Genomic DNA, 18,256 nt, shown 5'->3' on the forward strand with positions numbered 1-18,256 from the left:
CTGAAGCTTGCATAGTTTAGCTGTTTAATCCCAAAATTTTTTTGTTAATGTTAGCAAAAGTAACTAGTCATTCTAATTTCTTATATTAAATATATGTCAAAAGCTGAATTAAAATGACAAGGAGAAGGCAAAGACAAATTAGTATGAAAAGGGCTTTCTCCTACAGGAGCTGGTTCAAGGTCAGAATCTCAAGGGCTTCAGTGACAAACATCCTTCCACACTGTCATACCAGATGGGACTTTACCCTTCGGCCAGCATATGTCAAGGCTCTGCCCAGATCAGCAGAAAATCCAGCTACCAACAGGAGTAAGTAACCTGGGGTTACTGAGACAGTGCTGCTACATGCCTCACTGACCACAGTTACATCAAAACAAGATGCTTTTCATCATTTATACCTCAGGCACTGGCTCCTGCCTATTGGTATGTTTCTGCTCAGCTGCTGTGCTTTTTGCAGGTGCTGTTGGACAATCAGTGAAGAATGGTCAGGCAGGAGGGCACTTTCATATAGAAGAGAAGATTTATACATAGCTAGACCCTGTTGTGTGTGAACTGCACTACCCTGAAACCTCTACTACAAAGGGGTAACCAGGTTGTGCTTCTTTCAGGACACAGGCTATTGGCTATGATCTGACCTGGAACATCATAATTGAGTTCACTCACACTACAAGGGTATTACCCCATCATGAGAACCAGTCTGAATTGCATCATATAAAGACAGCCAGGCGAGTTCGTAGATGCTTCTGTGGCATCTCAAAGATATTATATTTGAGATGCTGGTATTTGAATACAAGATCATCTCACCTATTATGCATAAATTGGCTAACATTCAAGGTATAGAGTAGTAACAGCAACTTATTCTCATAGGTCCTCCTAGATGAGCTTCTGAATTACTCATCGCCATCCAGGAAGTGCTAAAATTGTATTTATGACTAATACATAAAATTCAAACAAGACCTTTATTTACATTAGGTTTTCAAGCGCTTGGTGTTGCAACATACATAACAAAATTTTGTACTACATTTTTTATAAGTAATCAGGTTGAAAGGCTGATCTACAAAATCAATTTGTCAAAACTGGCTAAGCAGAAAATGTGTCGACTCAGTTTTAGAGTTCTCTGTCAATTTTACACTGTTTGCTATTGTTCAGAGTCCTGATGTCATGGTTATAAAAACAGAGCACTCATGCAGGTTAATTTACAATGAACTCCCTAGTTTTATGTTCTTCGGTTGTTCAGAAGAGCAGGTCAATACTCTCCACCTTGTCTCACAAAGCAATTACGGATCCAAATAGGGAGAAAACTCAATCCATCAGGAGATGGTTAACAGAAAAAAAAAGGATTTAGAAAGACAAGGATTCAGAACTTTCACTCTGTGACAAACTGAACTATAATCTCTCATTCTGCAGAAAACAAGTACTGTAAAGATTAATCAAGTTCATTTATTCCATATTAACATTACGCAGCAACCAATATGAGTGTCTAGGTAAACAGAGACTTTTGAAATGTTTTGCTGCAAAGCTGACCAGTAATACACGCAAATGATGAAGTCATCAACTCTCTTTACTGCCAGAAATAAAAAAAATGGCTTCAGGAGCAGATAACACTGATTCATACTGTGCTCAAGCACTAGTCAACAAAATCTATTAAACTACATAGGTGGAAAAAAAAATCAAAGCAGTTTTGTTATCTTACTTGTGACACCTTGTTTAAATTTCAGGCATTAATTCTTTATATCAGCATAAATATGTAGCCTTCTACAACTTTTATGATGTGGTTACAGACACAAAACTGTTATAGAAGAAAGCAAGAGCTAGTTCAAGGAATTTCAGACTTTGAAATCAGCAAGATAAAAAGCTAAAATTCATATGTTCCTTTTCAAGTTATGAATACTTTCACTAAAACATAAATATTTTAACATATATTATTTTCTCTGACATTCAAAATTGTAAAGTCAATATGGCAGAATTATTGTTAAAAGCACATATTTACAAATATTCTTTTTTCCATACATAAAGTATTTGGCATAATTATAACAATCTTACTGCATACACAACTGTTTGCTTCTTTTTCACATAATGGTACACTCCTTATTAAAATTTACCAATTATGTACAAAAATACTGGAACATTTATTATAGAAAACCTCTATTACTACCATCAACAGCTTGTAACTGCTGAAGGTTTAATTGACAGAATATAAAAAAGTGGTCACTTTCTTCCAGTAAACTATCAACAAATCAAACACAGCTAAAATCAACATCAGTTTCCCAACAAAAGAGGGAGAATATTTTTAACAGCATGATTTAAAATGCAGTTCACACATCTGTTCCCAAGCACATTTAAACAGTCAGTAAAAGAAAGAGGATACAAAAACTACATACAGAAGGTGCTTTTTTTCCCTTCCCCTCCATATTCCTACATGTTGGCATTAGCTTTCTAAAGCTCTTCAGATGCCAGTCACTAAAATACAACCTAAGGCCAAACACCGTTCTGCTACAATAAAGATCATGGTGATGAACTCAAGCTAAAAAGCAAATCCAAACCCAAAACCTGGCTCCAACGGCACATACACATTGAAAGAAATGTTCAGGATTTTTGCCAGATTTTTACAAAATTATTAAGAATATTTGCAATTAGCTTTTGAAATGTATGGATCATAACCAGCAATTTGTATTTTTAAAAATTTGCTCATTTAGTGAATTGCCTTGGTACTAGTCAGTACTGATTCTTGTACACAAGTTAAACAAACAATTCATTGGTACGTATTTCATATGTAGATTGTATTCTAGGGTGAACTTTCAAAAAAAGCAGAGAGCCTCCACTAGCAAACTGCTCACTTTAAAAAAGCCCCAAAACTAAAACAACAAAAGTACATCTACTGGAAGAATAAAAGTAAATTGCACCTCAAAAAGAAAAAGGATGTGTCAGGTACAATAATACATTAATGGCACAAAAGCTTATCAGGATTCACCAGAATGGTGCTGTACACTGAATGAAATGCAGGTATTTATCCATCTTAAAAATAACATAAGTGTGTTCAAAAATTCCAAACCACATTCTTACAACAGTTCTCTGCAGTATAACTTGCATTATATCCCAGTTTTTCCACATACATTTAAAATGACCAATCTGTTCATGAGAGAAACGCCTTTCAGCCTATTTGCAGAAACAACCTAGTCTATGGACTACTTTGTTAGAAAGCGTGCATTTATCTCTAGTAGTAAAGATCCAGTCAGTATATTCTGCATTTTGTAAGAAGCATTCGGCTCACTCAGATGAGAGTTGTAGGGTTTTAGATTTAATTTTTTAAATAAAAATAATGTACAAATAAAAGCATTTATCAGTATTCACCACCATAAAATTAAAAAAAAAAACCAACAGTCCTCTCATTCATGCTTCCTATAATATCTGGCAACCTAAATTAGTAATTTCATTTCAAATGTGCAACATAATATTAATAAGCGTTTCAAAATTACTCAAAAGAAAAGGTGGGCAAAATATTAAAGTGCCTAACTAAACCAGTTTTACCATTTTTAAAAAATATTATTTCTTAAACAGTAAAGAATTGGTTGCAATTAAATATAAAAGTGGCTTCTCATAGCTGAGAGACTTTGCGGGGCAGAGGCCTGGGCCGGGGAACCTGCTCAGTCCTCCTGCTGCTGTTTTCCAGGTTGTTTGGCCGAACCAGCTGTGGCTTGGGTGGCAGTGCTGGTGGGTCTGTGGCGGGTGGGATGGAGAGGCTGTGAGGTAGAGGAACGGGTCGTTTCAAAGTCCGCTCGTACACGCTGTAGGGTGGTGGGGTTTTGCTTTCTTTTCTCACAGGCTCCTCAGAAACGCTGTAGCTTGGGACAGTCACTGCTGGTTCACTGCCTTGGCTTTCAAAGCCTGATGTCTCTGATGTGCTACATCGGCTGAGCGAAGAGATGCCACTGCTGTAACTCCCTGACAGTGCTGGAGAGTTTGATATAAGCCCCGAGGAATGATACTCCACTGGAGATGGTGTGAATGATTGCACAGACCCCTGCTCAAAAAAAGGGTGGAAGAAGAATTTACTTGGGGTATATGAGAGAGAGCGTTTCTGTGCTAAGACTGAAAACATACATAGATACAGTGCATGGACTCTGAGCTTTGATAAACATGTGTCTGTGTTTAATCAAGATCTAGTAAGAAACCAATAAAAAGCTTATTTCAATAGTGCCTGGGTACATCTTAGATAGTGCTCATGCCAGTAATTCATGTAAGTGGAAGTAAAACTGCATTTAAATGTTATCTTAGTATCATAGTACACTGGAAAAATCTGGAAGCCTTTAAAATGCACTCTTAGTTTTCCCAGCTGCAAGTGGAATGCATCACTTGGCATAGGGAATACCGGGGGTGTCCTGCCCCCTAACGCCAAAGCGCAGGTCTTGCAGCCCAGCCACTGCTGCTATTGCAGGCTCTCATATCCCAAATTCAGTTTCCAAAGCTTTTCCTCACAGCTATAGTGCATCATCATGCAGTGAGAAGCGCATTTACATCGTGGCATCATTTCCGAGAGCACTATAATATCAACGTTGGAGGGGAAGCCCAAAGCAGGTGTCCAGGTAAGAGCTGCTGCTGGGGGCCAGCCCCCTTCAGCTGCTGTTCCTGCTCCCCTTCAGCAGCAGCAGCAGGATGGCAGGAGGTGAAGGCATCACTGCTGCTGCAGACAGGATTTTTATCTGCAGATTCTCCATCCTTCCTCTCCCCCATCTCCCAGATGTTCCTCGGACACACAAACACAACACACCACCTTAGAGACAAGGGCACAGGTGGCCAGGGGCTGCATCAGCAGCCTCGCAGGCCTCTCGGGGATGGTGAGGTACAGGAAGCTGAGGGCCCAAGCAGCAACAACAGTGCTGACAAAAAATAAAAGGCAGGGACAATAAAGGCCTACCGAAAAACATCGAGCAATCCTATTCCAGTGAAGCAACTTCAACTGAAAATTGTAAAAGGTTAGCCCCCACTGTCCAAGTTGAAAAGTTGTTGCAACATATCTAATTTTGACTGGAGTCATCTGAGACAATCCAGACTTAATGGCCTCAGGCACAGGCTAAAAAAGGGATGGAGGAATCACATTAAAGACAAATTTCTCACTCTAGTTGTTGTTAGACTGGTTGGTGCTCAGCTGCTCAGCTTAAGGTGAGAGTGTGAGCCATGCAAAAAGGATGGAAGTAGAGGAAGAGGAGAGGGGCAGGGGTGTATAGAGCTGGCTACACTGACTTTATGCTGTTGAGATAATTTTAGTTATCCATCTAGGACTGGATCCACAGAACACTGAAATCAATGGGGAAAAATATTTAATTAAGATCAGTGGGTTTTGTATACTAGGATGACCTTCTCTGGAAGCACACTGCTGGAACACAAGCTAAAAATTAAGGCCCTGTATATGGCTATGGCAAAGCAGAGCAAGTTTTATTTAAAGCTCAGTCCGTGGTGAAGACATTTCAGTCGTTTTGAGGAGCCTGTTTAACTACTTGTTTCATGTTCCATTCCTCTGCATGTGAGGAGGCTGCAGCTGCACTCCTACTCCCACAAACATCCAGGGTCAAGGTTTTCAAGTAAATTATATATTTGGCTCCATTTCCAAGAACACTTGACACTTGGATTAAGTGACCATAGATAAGGTTTAGGACCTTTGCTTTTGTCATTCTGAACAAGAGCAAGTATGTGTAAAGCTGGCAGGGGTAAGCACTTGCTTCCTGACAGCAGTACAGCCTGCTTTCACCAATAGCAAGTAACAACTTAGACACCATGGAAATTCATGCTCAAAGTGAGATCCAGCAGCTCTCAGAAGTATTTTGGGCCAGCATTCCTCTCCCAAGCAGCAATCCAGACTTTTTAAAATGCTTAAATTCTGTCCAGACCTCTAGAATGAAAATGCTAGGACAAACTTCAAACATCCCTAAAAATCATCAGTACCAAGTCCATTCAGGCAAAAAAGAAAGTCACTCCTCTTTGTACAGATCCTAATGCTCGAAAGAGCTTCCTAGTAAGCAGTTAGCACAAAACCTGGGATTGGTGCTCACTTCAGCAGAAGGGACACTATTATAATAGGACTATGGGCACTCTGCTGGCCAACTGCTCCATGTTGACCTTGGACCACTGTGCAGCCACAAGTAGAAATGTTACAGGCTTATGGGAAAACAAACAGGAGCATGACTATGGACTTGTGATTGGGGACCTCAAGGGGAAAGGAAATATTTTGGGGTGCCACTTTCCTCCTCAGGTAATGTGTACCTCTGTAGCATTAGTTAGGCATTGGGTTGCTGAGGGGCCATTTTGGCAGGGCTGTCTCCCTCTGCCCTTGCACCTGAGTGCCTGAAGCACCAGTCATGCTCCTTTCTATTTGCTCTCCTTCCACATTGTTGACTCTAGTATTTCTAACTGCAGAATTAAGTCTGCTTCAATGGTGTGGTAAAGGCTATGCCCAAGACTAATGTGCAGTCTGTCAGTATTGGGGTTTGCATGGAATAAGCAGATTGCATGTTTGTGTCCTCCAGTGCTGTGGAATACACAGATTTCTGAGTCAAGTTTTCCAGCAAAAAAGCGGGTACCAATATATGGGTACCGACACATTCAAATATCTTGAAATATAAAGGAAACCTACTCAGTTTAGCCTGGATCTCCAATTGCTTTGGGTGTTTAACTGCTAGAGAACAACCAATGCTTATTCACAGCCTATTGCTTAATGTATCCTACTAGCAGGTGTCAAACTACTTCCAACTTCTTACACAACCTCCCTGGATCATTCCGCAGGGGAAACGGACACTAAAATGACTGAAGCAGGGGTTACTCTCTAACATACCCTCTAATCTAACAGCCCTGAATGCTGGAGGAATAAGAGGAATGGGTTGCCCAACAGGTTCTCCTTAGCTGGCATCTCTCCTTTTTCCACTGTTGGAGACAGAATTCTGGAGTAGGTGGACCACTGGACACCTCTTACATGTATTTCCTACTCTCTCATCTGTCCACTGACTCTGGTGAGCTTGATTATCCATGTAAGTGAGAAGCCTGATATTGAGAGGCTAAAGATTCTGAGGATTAGGTTTCTTGCCTGCATTTTATAAAAAAATCTTCAGAGCCGCTGCAATTATTATGGCTACTTATTCTTGTGAATGGTTTTTGTATAGGTATATGATAATAAAAAGAATATATAATTTAATCCCAAATCATGTACATTAAATATATACTATGTACCCCAGAACACACAAGATCTGTCCCACAAAGGCAATTCACTGCAATAAGATATTACCTTCATTGGTGATCTGCCAGCAGGAGAAGGGGAAACAGAGGCTATGTGTCTTGCTGGTGATGCTGTAAAGTTAGAAAGATTTCAGTGCACTCTTAGCATTACAATTTTCACTAAGAAATCTTTTTAAGTGGATAGGAGATCATTTGATACATAGACATTATCTCTCGTTCCCTCTAGGTACTTTCCTGATGGTTGTAAATAGTTTTGGAGATTTTATTTATTTTACTTTGTTCTCAGGATGATCTTGCAGTACAACCAAGTATAAGAAATTTCTGCATCTGCCTTTTCTGACAAATTTGACATTGCTGTAAATTGGTTTATATCCTAACAAATTATAAAAGAATTAAAAAAAAGAGTCAGTATTACAACTTTTCACTTTTTTCTTCAGAAATATATTAGGTATATATATGTCAAATAAGAAAAAAGACAATACATAATATATCAAACATTTACCTGCAAATATACTGGAAACATGCCTGGACATACTCTGAGGCATAAGTCTAATATGCAAAAAGTGTATTCGCACCCTTGAGAACAATTATATTGTTAGTATCACTCAAGCAGCCTTTTCTTTAAATGAAAATTAATCTTTTGAAAGGCAAATTGGTTATAGTAACAGAACTCATGTACACGCATGATTGCTGTGCATTTTCTGGTCAGTAAGAATCTTTGTGGTTAATGAACATTTCTGATTGCTAACCTCCAATTATCATAAAATCAAATGACTAAATTTGATCATACTCCCTAGAACTAGCATGAACTATCTGAAACTACTCAGTCATTAAGTGAAGGGGCAGAGAGCATTGGAAACAGAGTACTTCAGAGAACATTAACAAGATTAAAATACCCACAGAGGCAGTTCTACAGCCTTTCATGTAAGAAATCAAATAATAAGCTAACCTGCCCAAGAAATTAAACATTAATCAGAGTGGAAAGAATCCTTAAAGTACTGGAGCTTTGCCTGAAATGTCCATTAACTCACCAGTCTGTGCAGGTCTTGGTGGTACAGGAGGAGATATAAGCTTTCCACTTTCTGATGTGTTTCTGGCTTCCTTCCCACTATCCAGGCTCCAGCTGCTCGGGGTGGTGTTTACAGCTGGAAGAGAATGCAAAAGCTGTCACAGGCATCAACAATTCCAGTTCTCTGACTTGCCTTTATCCAGGAGGGTAAGAATACACAGAGTGAAAATGATAAACAGCTTAATAAGCATGCCTGAAAAGCCCTCGTGATTACATCACCACTTGCAAAGCTCCTAAATAACAGCTGTCAGTCTCCTAGTTGCCTGATGTATGCATCTGGCCCTCAGGTCAGTTTGTGACTGTGTAGCACTGGGGGCCATCAACAACAGCAGCTGAGATAGCATTCTGGTGCACTGCAAATCCAGCCACAAAGGGAGATAAGCTTGAAGCCTGTTAATATAATCAGTTTATCTTTGCACCAGACTCCTATTTAGAGGTTTCCAGGCAAAGGGGAACAGACTATTCGTAAACTATTTCCATTAACTCATTTTATACACAGAAGGGACTAGACAAAGGAACTTGCCAAATTCCAATCAATCTTCTTCATAAAACTTTCCATGCTAACAGTCTTTTGTTGCCTGCATAGACTACATAAAATGAAGGGAGTAAAAATTGGAAGAAATTAAAAGCGTCTGACAGAAAAAATCAAATTAAGAAATTATCACAGACTGAGAAAATTTCTATGTGCTGTTTGTATCCCTGGTCAAGGATCTCTGCTTAATCATGTAAATTGACTATCACCTCGACATGCATAAAATTGGCTGTAGTATTTCTTTGTGCTTTAGCTTTACCAAATTCTATGACTTTAACTGAATGATCGCGTAACGTCTGGAACAGCTTCCTTGATAGAACTGGATTATCTCATGTTATCAAGAATTCGCCAATATCGAAAAGAAGCCACATAGATAGACAGGGCATTTAACATGGACAGGACAAAAGCTAATTTGAAACACACAACTTTCATTACATTTATTGTTAAAAAAAAAAAGTGGGAAAAAAATGCTTCAAAACCTCCCCCTTCACCTCTCCCTTCACTCCCCAAAAACATCTTCAAAGCCTCAAACATCATGCCCTGCTGTGACAGTTTCCTTCTAGTTTGTTTGTTTCAGTTGTGAGTAGAGAATCACATGCAAGGATCCTGTGCTTATTTCCAAAGATGAAACAAAAAGCAAAGTTTTATTGCTAACGGATGGCATCAATTATTGCTATTATAGCAACACTGAGAGCTCTCAGGATTGCAACCCCACTATACACCAGACTTAATACAGTAAGTAAAGTACAAATTATATTGGTTTCATATCTGTAACAATATTGTTACAGTATAATTGCACATTAGTTGACCCTGGGAACAGTGCACAGAATAATCTATTTTCTAGAGGATCATTTTGCTTTTTATTGCCAAAATATTCAATACCGTCTTTGCTTTTTATTGTAAGCTGTCACCTAGCAGTATGGCTTTGCCCTCATCCTAAAAACCACTTGGCACCAGACCTAGGTACTTCAAATGCCTGAATCTCTTGACAAACCAATTTTTTCTTTTAAGTCATTTAAGCAGTCAGTTCTTTGGACTCCTAAAACCTCCAGAAGATAATATTTTAACAATTCTGTGATCTATTTGGCTGCATAGGCCAGTGGAAAAGTTTTGCCATTTCCATGTTAAATTATTTCATATGATTTTCAGCCCTGTGAAAAATTCCACCTGAGCTTTCATAAAAACTTAACACAAAAATACCTAAAAAAACAGCTCTTATTGAAGAAAATCTGCTTCCTGGTCGGTTCTTCTTACAGTATAGTCTTCAAATATATACCTATTGAACTGTATCCTTTATTCAGCATACCACAAAGGTTCCATAATGAAATGATGGAGTATATTATGGATGTGAAGCACATAATGAAATCGTGGCACAATAACTATGCCAACAATATTGGATTTCCCCATGCGCAAAATTATGAAAGGCAATATTTTGTCTACAGAAATGTATACATTTCTCATTTACTGTAATTAAAAGAAAAAATCCCCAAAAATCAACAAACCAAAAATTGCTCGTTTCAGTGAGAGTGTAACAAAAGCACACTGATCTATATTTGGTAACGAAGACTTGGAGGTACCAACTTCTACCCAACTCTTTAGCTTCTCTCTGCCCCAGTCTCCAGAAGTTGGTTCATTGCCCCATTTATCTCCCTCGAGAAGCAGAAAAGACAGCTCTCACACGCAGCAGGCTGCAACCTGCTGCTCCATCACCCACTCCTGCAAACTTCTGGGCTTCTTTTGAGTGCAACGTTTCATTCAAACACCATGTTCTCCTCTTTTTGGCAAACTATATTGAAACTTAAGATTGTTAGCATAATTTAGTTAGTCAGTTAGAATGTTTTGACACGTGGAGATGACAGTATGTACTCAAAAGAATTGGCATTCTACAGGAATGTGAGGGGTTAATTAAATTTTCGTTGCTTCCAAGATTGGTACGTTGCAGCATTTCTGCTCACCTTTGTCAGGGCCAGGCAGACTGGAATCACTTCGTGGCAAAGCACAATCTCCAGTATGATTGAACAGCATTCTCTGTAAATTGAGAACAGCATGGTTTACATATAGCTGCTGTTGTATTTCGGTAGCTTTTAAGAAAACAAATATATTTTTATTATTATCCCTACTACACAGGTCTACTTTGGAGGTAGATTGATAAATGAGACCTAAGAACCTAAACAGTTTAATAAAAGTATGTGTATACAGAAAGGGAGTAGACTAGTTTTCTGAAAACTGTACACACTGAAATCAGAGGGAAGATTATTATCTACTGAGTTCTGACAGTTTCCAGCACCTCAAAAACCAAAATAAAGCTCATTCTTCAAGTGGTATCTTGACAGATTATGAAACAAATAGAGGGATAGATCTGCAAAAATTCGTTACAGAATCAAGATCTGAATAAGGTGTAATGTCTGACAATATGCAAGTTATGGCTGTTACCTCAGAAAAGTTTTGTGTATTGTTTTCCAACTCTGACTTTTTTGGTAACAGTGTTCTTACTTCTCTAGTAGATAAGAGCTGACCCATAAAGTGTGTTCGTCTTTCCTTTTCTGAATATTCATTTATTTAAAAAATCACAGTAAATTTATGAACCAATTTTAAAATTCCATTAGTTACTTTTTTTGGCAGCTTTCAAATAATCCATAGTCACTGGTTTGTCTTGATAGCAGATGTAAACAGCAGACAGTCAATGCTACAAGTAATTCAGATGTACTTTCCAGAGGAAATGAGAACAAGATAAACTTTACTCTTTTTTTTCTTACTTGTTTGTTTGGGGTTTTTGTTTTGGTTTGGGTTTTTTTTGGTTTTTTTGTGTTTTTTTTCTTAAAAGCAAGATCAGAAAATCACTGCAATCCAGATAAAATCCTAGTATTTTATCTCTTCCCACTGTTCACAGAGGACCATGCAAAATTGGTGAGGTACTATGCTGTGGTTCCACAAGATGGCAAACCCAGCTGCAAAGTAATCTTCATTGATCTAACATGTTGCAGCTCCATGTTACAAAGTGAGGAACAAATAGTTGCCCAATTCAACTGGACTTTAAACATCTCATAGAGAGAATTCTTTGGTAGACATTGAGCTACACTATGTTTGCCGTATGTCATATTAGAGTCATATTGGGTCAGGAAATATCTGTTTTCCTGAAGTTATCACTAAACTGAGGTGGTGAAACTACATATGTACTTTAATGTGACAAAAAAGGTGTTCCTGCCTGATCTGGATTGAATTGTCACTGCCTACCAACTCTGCAGTGCACTAGGATGTGGTGCGCAAATGTTTAAGTCTGTTTTCTGTTGTGAAGAGCAAAGGCTGAAAAAGCAACTGAAATTGGAGGAGATAAAGAGACAAAAGCTGAATGAAATACAGAGAAACAAGGACATACTAAAAGAATGAAATTTAAAACCATGTGAAAGAACAAGAGCGATCACAGGATGTTTAATGACATGCAAATAAAAACCCCAAATATGTGAAATTTTAAAAGCTTCATTAGGAAGAATAATAGTGCAAAAACTAAGGAGGCTTGTTGACCAGTCAATGACAGCAGGCATTCCTCTTCAGAGTATGGGAAGAGCTGGAGAGACACTGTACAATCATTCAGCCAGAGATCACAAAGCAAGCACAAATGGATGTTGACTGAAAACAGCTGTACATAACCTTGAGCATCAATTTCAATGAGGGAAGTGGATGCAGTATTGCTGCGGTCTTGTTCTATAAAGTCCATCAAACTTCCTTAAATAAGGTAGCTATGGCCTGAAAGGACTTCAAGTGCAGGAATTTGCCTGTGTATCTCATCTTTCCCAGCTGAAACACTAATGTGAAAATTGCTTTCATTAAGCTGTAACAAAGACTTTCATAAATGGGTGGTCCTTTCCTCTTTAACTTAACGTGAAGCTCCAATGAAGACAGCTGAAATTTAACTGGTATTAGAATAAAAGTAGAAAGGACGAGGAACAGTTTGAGCAGATAAATTCTAATTAGAGTTGCAGGCATCTCTAAGATATCTCCTTACAATGGTCCTGAGGATTTCTTTTCCCATTCTTAATCAGAAGGCAAAGAATCAGGATTTTGTTTCTAATCACAGTCCATTTTTACTGCTATGGGAACAGAGCACCAGACAAAGAAATTCACCTTTCCCCAGAAAGATATATCTTCATTTCTGGTTATAAGGGCAGAAGGAAACTGTCAGACCTTCTCACCTTTGAAACATACTTCACTGTATGAGCAAGTTAATTTCTACTTACCCTCTCATGGGACACTGAGGGTAGAGACAGATTGGGAGATTTTCCTGCTGGGCGAGTCTCAGAGAGAGCGGAGACTGGGCCTACGAGCTCCTCAGCCTCCCTTATGGAATCTCGGATAGAATGGGGGATAGAAGTCGCATTCCACTTGGCAAAGCAAGAGTTTGTAGTCTGGGAGCAAAAATGGGATAATTTTTCTTTGCGGTAAACTGTAAAACCGCTTTATTTAAAGAACATCTCCTGGTCTTTCCTGTATGCTGTTTTGGCTCCACTACCACTGAGAAAGTGCCCAGTAGATATATCTACTGTAAGTAGAACTGTCCTTAAATCTGGCTAAGCTTTGGTATTACTTCTTAAGCCCTCAGATAATAGCATGAGGACTTAAACAGAAAAGAAATAAAAAATTAAATCAAGAGCCAATTCAATAATTGAAGAAACAAGGGCCAAGAAAAGAACTAATGAGAAACCAATAAATAATTTCTAAAATAAAGGATCCTGGACTAGCAAATTGGCTTTTATCAGAGGCAAAACTTCTGGTAGAAATGAGTGTTGAAAGGAGGGCCTTTAACACTGTACTTATGTTCTCGTCTTTCTCAGCTTCAGCAAGAGGTGCATTGTGTGATGGCAGAGATTAAAACAGCAACTGTGTTAAAGGAAAGCACTTTAGGAAAACAGGTCCATTAATAAGAAAAGATGACATAAGAATTCAATGTCGGCCAGCTAGCCAAGCCCATTTTGCATTTCAGAATACCCAAAAGAAACGCATTTCATAAAGACCTATATAACAGTATTTTAAGGTAAGAACACAATTCATTTTTTTCATTGGAGTAACAAAATGTCTATCCTTTTTTTCTGAAACTACATTGAAAAATAGGAATTGCCATATGGAATGGGTTATTATCTCACAGTGGCTAGAATTAGCTTTCTCAGAAGAAATAAAGGGGAAGTCAACAAGGATAACTGCCACAACAACAGTTTTTCTTTCTTTTTTCTTCTTCCCTAAATAGAACAAATGCTGTTGTTCCACACAAGCAGGCTGTGTCATCTGGTAAGTTTCTGCATCTCTCTCTCACTGCATTGAGTAAATGCATAGAAACAGATCTAAACCTAGGGAAATCAAGCAGAAATGTGATCAAGTATCATGTATTCTATTCACATCTCTTTCATGTAAAGTATTTTAGAGTATTTTAGAGTATTTGCTTATAAAAACATAAAAAATTCCTTGAAAATTAAAAACAATGAGGAGATTGAATCCACTCGAAGTTCAGCATGTGTCTTCTGATTTATTTGTGCTCTGAGGACTCCCAACAAGCTTCTTACCTGCGAAGTTTCCGAAGGAGTAGGGTAGATGGCACTGCAGGGCCTCTCTCTGGGAGACAGGCAAGAGTTTTCTCGGGAATGCTTATGTTTGTCGGACAATAGAGGAGAGGCTAGAAATAAATGTGTCAAGTGATTAAATTCATGCAGTGAAACAGACATTTCAATTCTATGCTTATGACAAAGAAATCCTCTGTCCCCAATAATTCATATTCCTCAAATAATTGGCTAAATTTGATGTCTGACCAGTGATATCATGTAGGCATTCAGTTGTGTAATGTATCAAGTATAATTTAATATAGTTTACCACAGGAGATGAGCACTGACCTCTGGCGCTGGATGGAGCAGAACTGGTCACGTTAGGTGAAGCAGAATGAGTAGAACTCAGGCTTGAGGTAGACGGACTAGGCTGCATACAGAAGAGATGCTGTTATTATCACATCACACTTACTAGTTTGGAAAACAAAAATTTATAGCATACTTTTCACTAGAACAAAGAACTTGTAATTTCTTAAATAGATTATCAGTGTTTCAAAAGAGCAAACCAGTATAAAGAGAATAATTACACAGAATGTAGTAAAACATTAAATAAATATAAATGCAATTAATACAGTGAAACAATTCCATTCCACTGGACAGAAAAGTCTATGTAAGGTCAGATGACTTTGTATCATAGTCCATTCATTGCTCCTTACTACATTTGTAAAAGTTATTGCTCCTATTTAAACAAGAGGAAACAGTTACATAAAAAGTTATTTCTAAGTTAATGAGGTTAACAGCCCATTTAAAAACTTGGTTTTTAAAAGAAGTATCTGCAATAATTTTGAGATTTCTGAATTAAATAACAGAAGTATTACTTCACTAAGTAGCCTTGTAAGAAAGATTCTGTATAGCTTGAAGAATGACAATAATTTGTACCTGCATGTTAAAAACTTCATCTGAGCTTTCTGACTGCCCAGTGATATTGCTGACTTCAGCAGAAGCTTGGGATGACAGTGATGAGGATGAATACCGATTGACAGCTGGGTAACTCAAGGGGCTATTATAAGAATAAGGAAATACAAAATTGTTAACTCTAACTGTCAATCATAACTTCTCATGGGAAAACAGCACAAACAGCACATGTTTATTAATCTTTAGTTATTTGGGGGCTGGGGGGGGAGAGAGAGAGACAGAGAGACAATATATGTACCAGCTATTCATGGCTGGAGATACTTCAGGCAGACTACACAAGAAAGCGTGCATATAATAGAAGTATTTTATGGGTCATCCTCTATGAGTAACAAAAATATGTCAGTTACTAGTATTTTAAACTTGCCTGCGTCGTGGTATTACCCTGGCAGCATCAGGGCTCATAGAAACAGGCATGGAATTCCGGCATACACGAGGACTTCCATTTGGGAAATGAACAGGACTAGCTTGTACACAGGAAGAAAATTCCTGGCAAGTTATTAAAAGAAGATTAATTCAAATGAACATAATACCATTAAGCATTTTGTAAGATACAGAGAGTAATTTCAATAGTTATATCTGCATTTTGGATCAGCTTCATCATTAGTATGAAAAATATTTTAACTTTCACTGCTGATAGTAAAATGTGACTTTTCTCTGCACAGTATGGAAAGTTTATGTTTCTCTTCGCTTTCTGATTCTGCAAGGCTACAAGCTGTAACGTGGACAACCAACCAAAAGATGTCACTATTTGTTGCTTGGGAAAATGAAACAATCCTTAGTACAGCTGAATGGTCTCCTGGTCTATCCATGCAACTGCTCATGTACCTGTATTCCCAAGCTTGACTTCATCACAAAGAACTGATCCACCAGCTTTTTGTGTAGCGGCCTCATGTCCTGTGGCACCACCTTCTCATGCACCGCCAAGCCAAATTCTAGAATCTGGGCCTGCAGTGAGGGAAAAATATTTTTTTGATGCATTTTCTTTAAGCTTTCATCATCAACTAGGATACTAATAAAAAAAATCTAACAAAATGCACATTGCCTTAAAAGCATCAATCTAAATCCCTGAAAGACCTGTAATCAAACAAGGCCTAGACCAAAAGCAGTAATACACAAGAGGATTTACACCTCTTCCCATTTACTATTCAACTTTCCCAAAAGTTTCACCTATGCAAATTCAACTCCAATATAAAAATCACTATGGATAATATAGTGAAAAAACTGGCTAAATAGCAGCTTTACAAAGGAGCAGCATTAAACCTTATATTTTCGACAAGAACAGTTGTAAAAAGCATGAAACAACAGCAATAGCCACATCTACCAGAGATGTATTACCTGTAATACATTTGCAAGGAAGTCCATGGTCCCCTCTCCTATTCCAACTCCCCAGAGACCTCTGTTAAAGGTGGCTTTATGTATATTCTTGACACAAGGCATGACAGGCTTCAGAATAACATTACTGAAACTCTAATCTTGCTCAGATTTGGCCACAGGCATTCAAAATATTGAATTGGTTACATGAGGAATCAGATAAACTCAAACTTAAAAACAAAATAGCTATGGTATGTTGTAATATCTTTGGATGAGAGCTACTAGCTGACATTTTCAAGCAGCCTGTGAGTAGGCATGCAGCTGCACAGAATCACTGACCCAAGGTCAGGAGTGCAGCACATCCATCCACGTGCGCAGCCATCCCGGCACTTCTGGATGCTCCACATTAAATCATCTGCGGGTGCCAGATAGGCTTTAACTGCTATTGCTTGGAATTCACATTTTTGTTACAGGAAGTTATTAACTCCAGTTTTACATTGTAAAGGCTAGTGAGATTAACTATAGCTTGAAAAGAAAAAATTACAATGTAAATTACCAAACATTATCTAAATGAAAGTAAAGTGAGCTCAGTGAATCTATTCTGACTTATACTGTCTGAGGATCTGTCATTCAGCTGATCTGACCAAAAAGATACCACAACGCTGATGAAAAGTGGAATTCCCATCTTGCCAAATACCAATACTCTAACCTTTTTTTCCTAAACTAGGAATAAAATCTGAAATTTCAGCATGCTACATAGAACAAAGATAGGTACCTGTGAGTTTAAAAAACTGAAATACTTCATAAGATCTTTGATTAAAAAAAAAATTTTCAGCATTTTCAAATGGAGATACTTCATATTTGAGGCTAGTAGGTCATTGTCTTACAAATGAATGAAGAAATAATGCAAAAATCATATAATGCATATAATACTTCTCTGTTTAATTTAATCACTTGGCATTTATTTTACTGCCTACCTACTTTGCCAATTAGTTAGATATCTTTCATTGCAATAAGATTTTTCATGCTTTTTTGCTCTTATGGTAAACCTTGTAGTGAAAATATTTGTTCTGTAATATTGGTAAAACATGTCAAAGAAATATTTGCTGAAGCCATCAAATGTTTCAATGAAATAATGTTTATTCTGTAGTAGTGATAAAATATGTTATGCAAATATTTGTGTATGAGCATGACAGAACAGGCCTCTCATTCAATCTTTAATTTAGAAGAGTTTGAAGTGATTAAGGTGATGATGGAAAGGACTAGAGAAAAAATATTAACATGACCCAGAAACCTGCTTGTATAGAAAGTTACTGTCTACTTAAAACAGCTGAGCAGGCCACCTAGTCAGTCCTTTCCCCACTGTACCTGCTCGAGCATCAGCTCTCTCAAACGTGTGATCTTCTCTCCATCCTCTGGATGGTTCAAGATGTATTCTTTGATGAAGAATGCCTAAGCAGAATAAAATCACAAAGTAACACAAAGTGAGTAAAAAAATAACTCTTTTGGGTTTGGGTTTTTTTTTAAAACAAGTTTCTAGATAATATTTTCAAATATTTTCAGAGTTCCTTTCTACTGCGGTAATGGATAATACATGTTAAATAATTAATCCCATATTAA

The 18,256-nt window shown here is 37.8% G+C and overlaps 1 protein-coding gene across 4 annotated transcripts in view; it reads right to left on the reverse strand.

Moving 5' to 3' along the window:
* Window positions 1-937: 937 nt before the first annotated feature.
* DOCK4 (dedicator of cytokinesis 4) overlaps window positions 938-18,256 on the reverse strand; it is a 247,662-nt gene continuing 230,343 nt past the window's right edge. For 2 of the 4 annotated variants that reach the window (XM_027721205.2, XM_027721204.2), the window contains 11 exons: window positions 18,005-18,088; window positions 16,151-16,270; window positions 15,690-15,811; window positions 15,290-15,410; window positions 14,699-14,780; window positions 14,375-14,484; window positions 13,058-13,225; window positions 10,778-10,850; window positions 8,253-8,366; window positions 7,271-7,332; window positions 938-4,018 (listed from right to left, as the gene is read on the reverse strand). In XM_027721205.2, coding sequence (XP_027577006.2) covers window positions 3,593-4,018; window positions 7,271-7,332; window positions 8,253-8,366; window positions 10,778-10,850; window positions 13,058-13,225; window positions 14,375-14,484; window positions 14,699-14,780; window positions 15,290-15,410; window positions 15,690-15,811; window positions 16,151-16,270; window positions 18,005-18,088 — 1,482 coding nt within the window. In that variant the 3' untranslated portion in view covers window positions 938-3,592. The remainder of the gene's footprint in view (window positions 4,019-7,270; window positions 7,333-8,252; window positions 8,367-10,777; window positions 10,851-13,057; window positions 13,226-14,374; window positions 14,485-14,698; window positions 14,781-15,289; window positions 15,411-15,689; window positions 15,812-16,150; window positions 16,271-18,004; window positions 18,089-18,256) is intronic. The other 2 variants (XM_027721207.2, XM_027721206.2) reach the window with 1 other exon arrangement.

This window comes from Pipra filicauda, unplaced genomic scaffold (assembly GCF_003945595.2).
Source record: "Pipra filicauda isolate LSUMZ 115617 unplaced genomic scaffold, ASM394559v2 scaffold40_size4127951_pilon, whole genome shotgun sequence".
NCBI classification, from domain to species: domain Eukaryota; kingdom Metazoa; phylum Chordata; class Aves; order Passeriformes; family Pipridae; genus Pipra; species Pipra filicauda.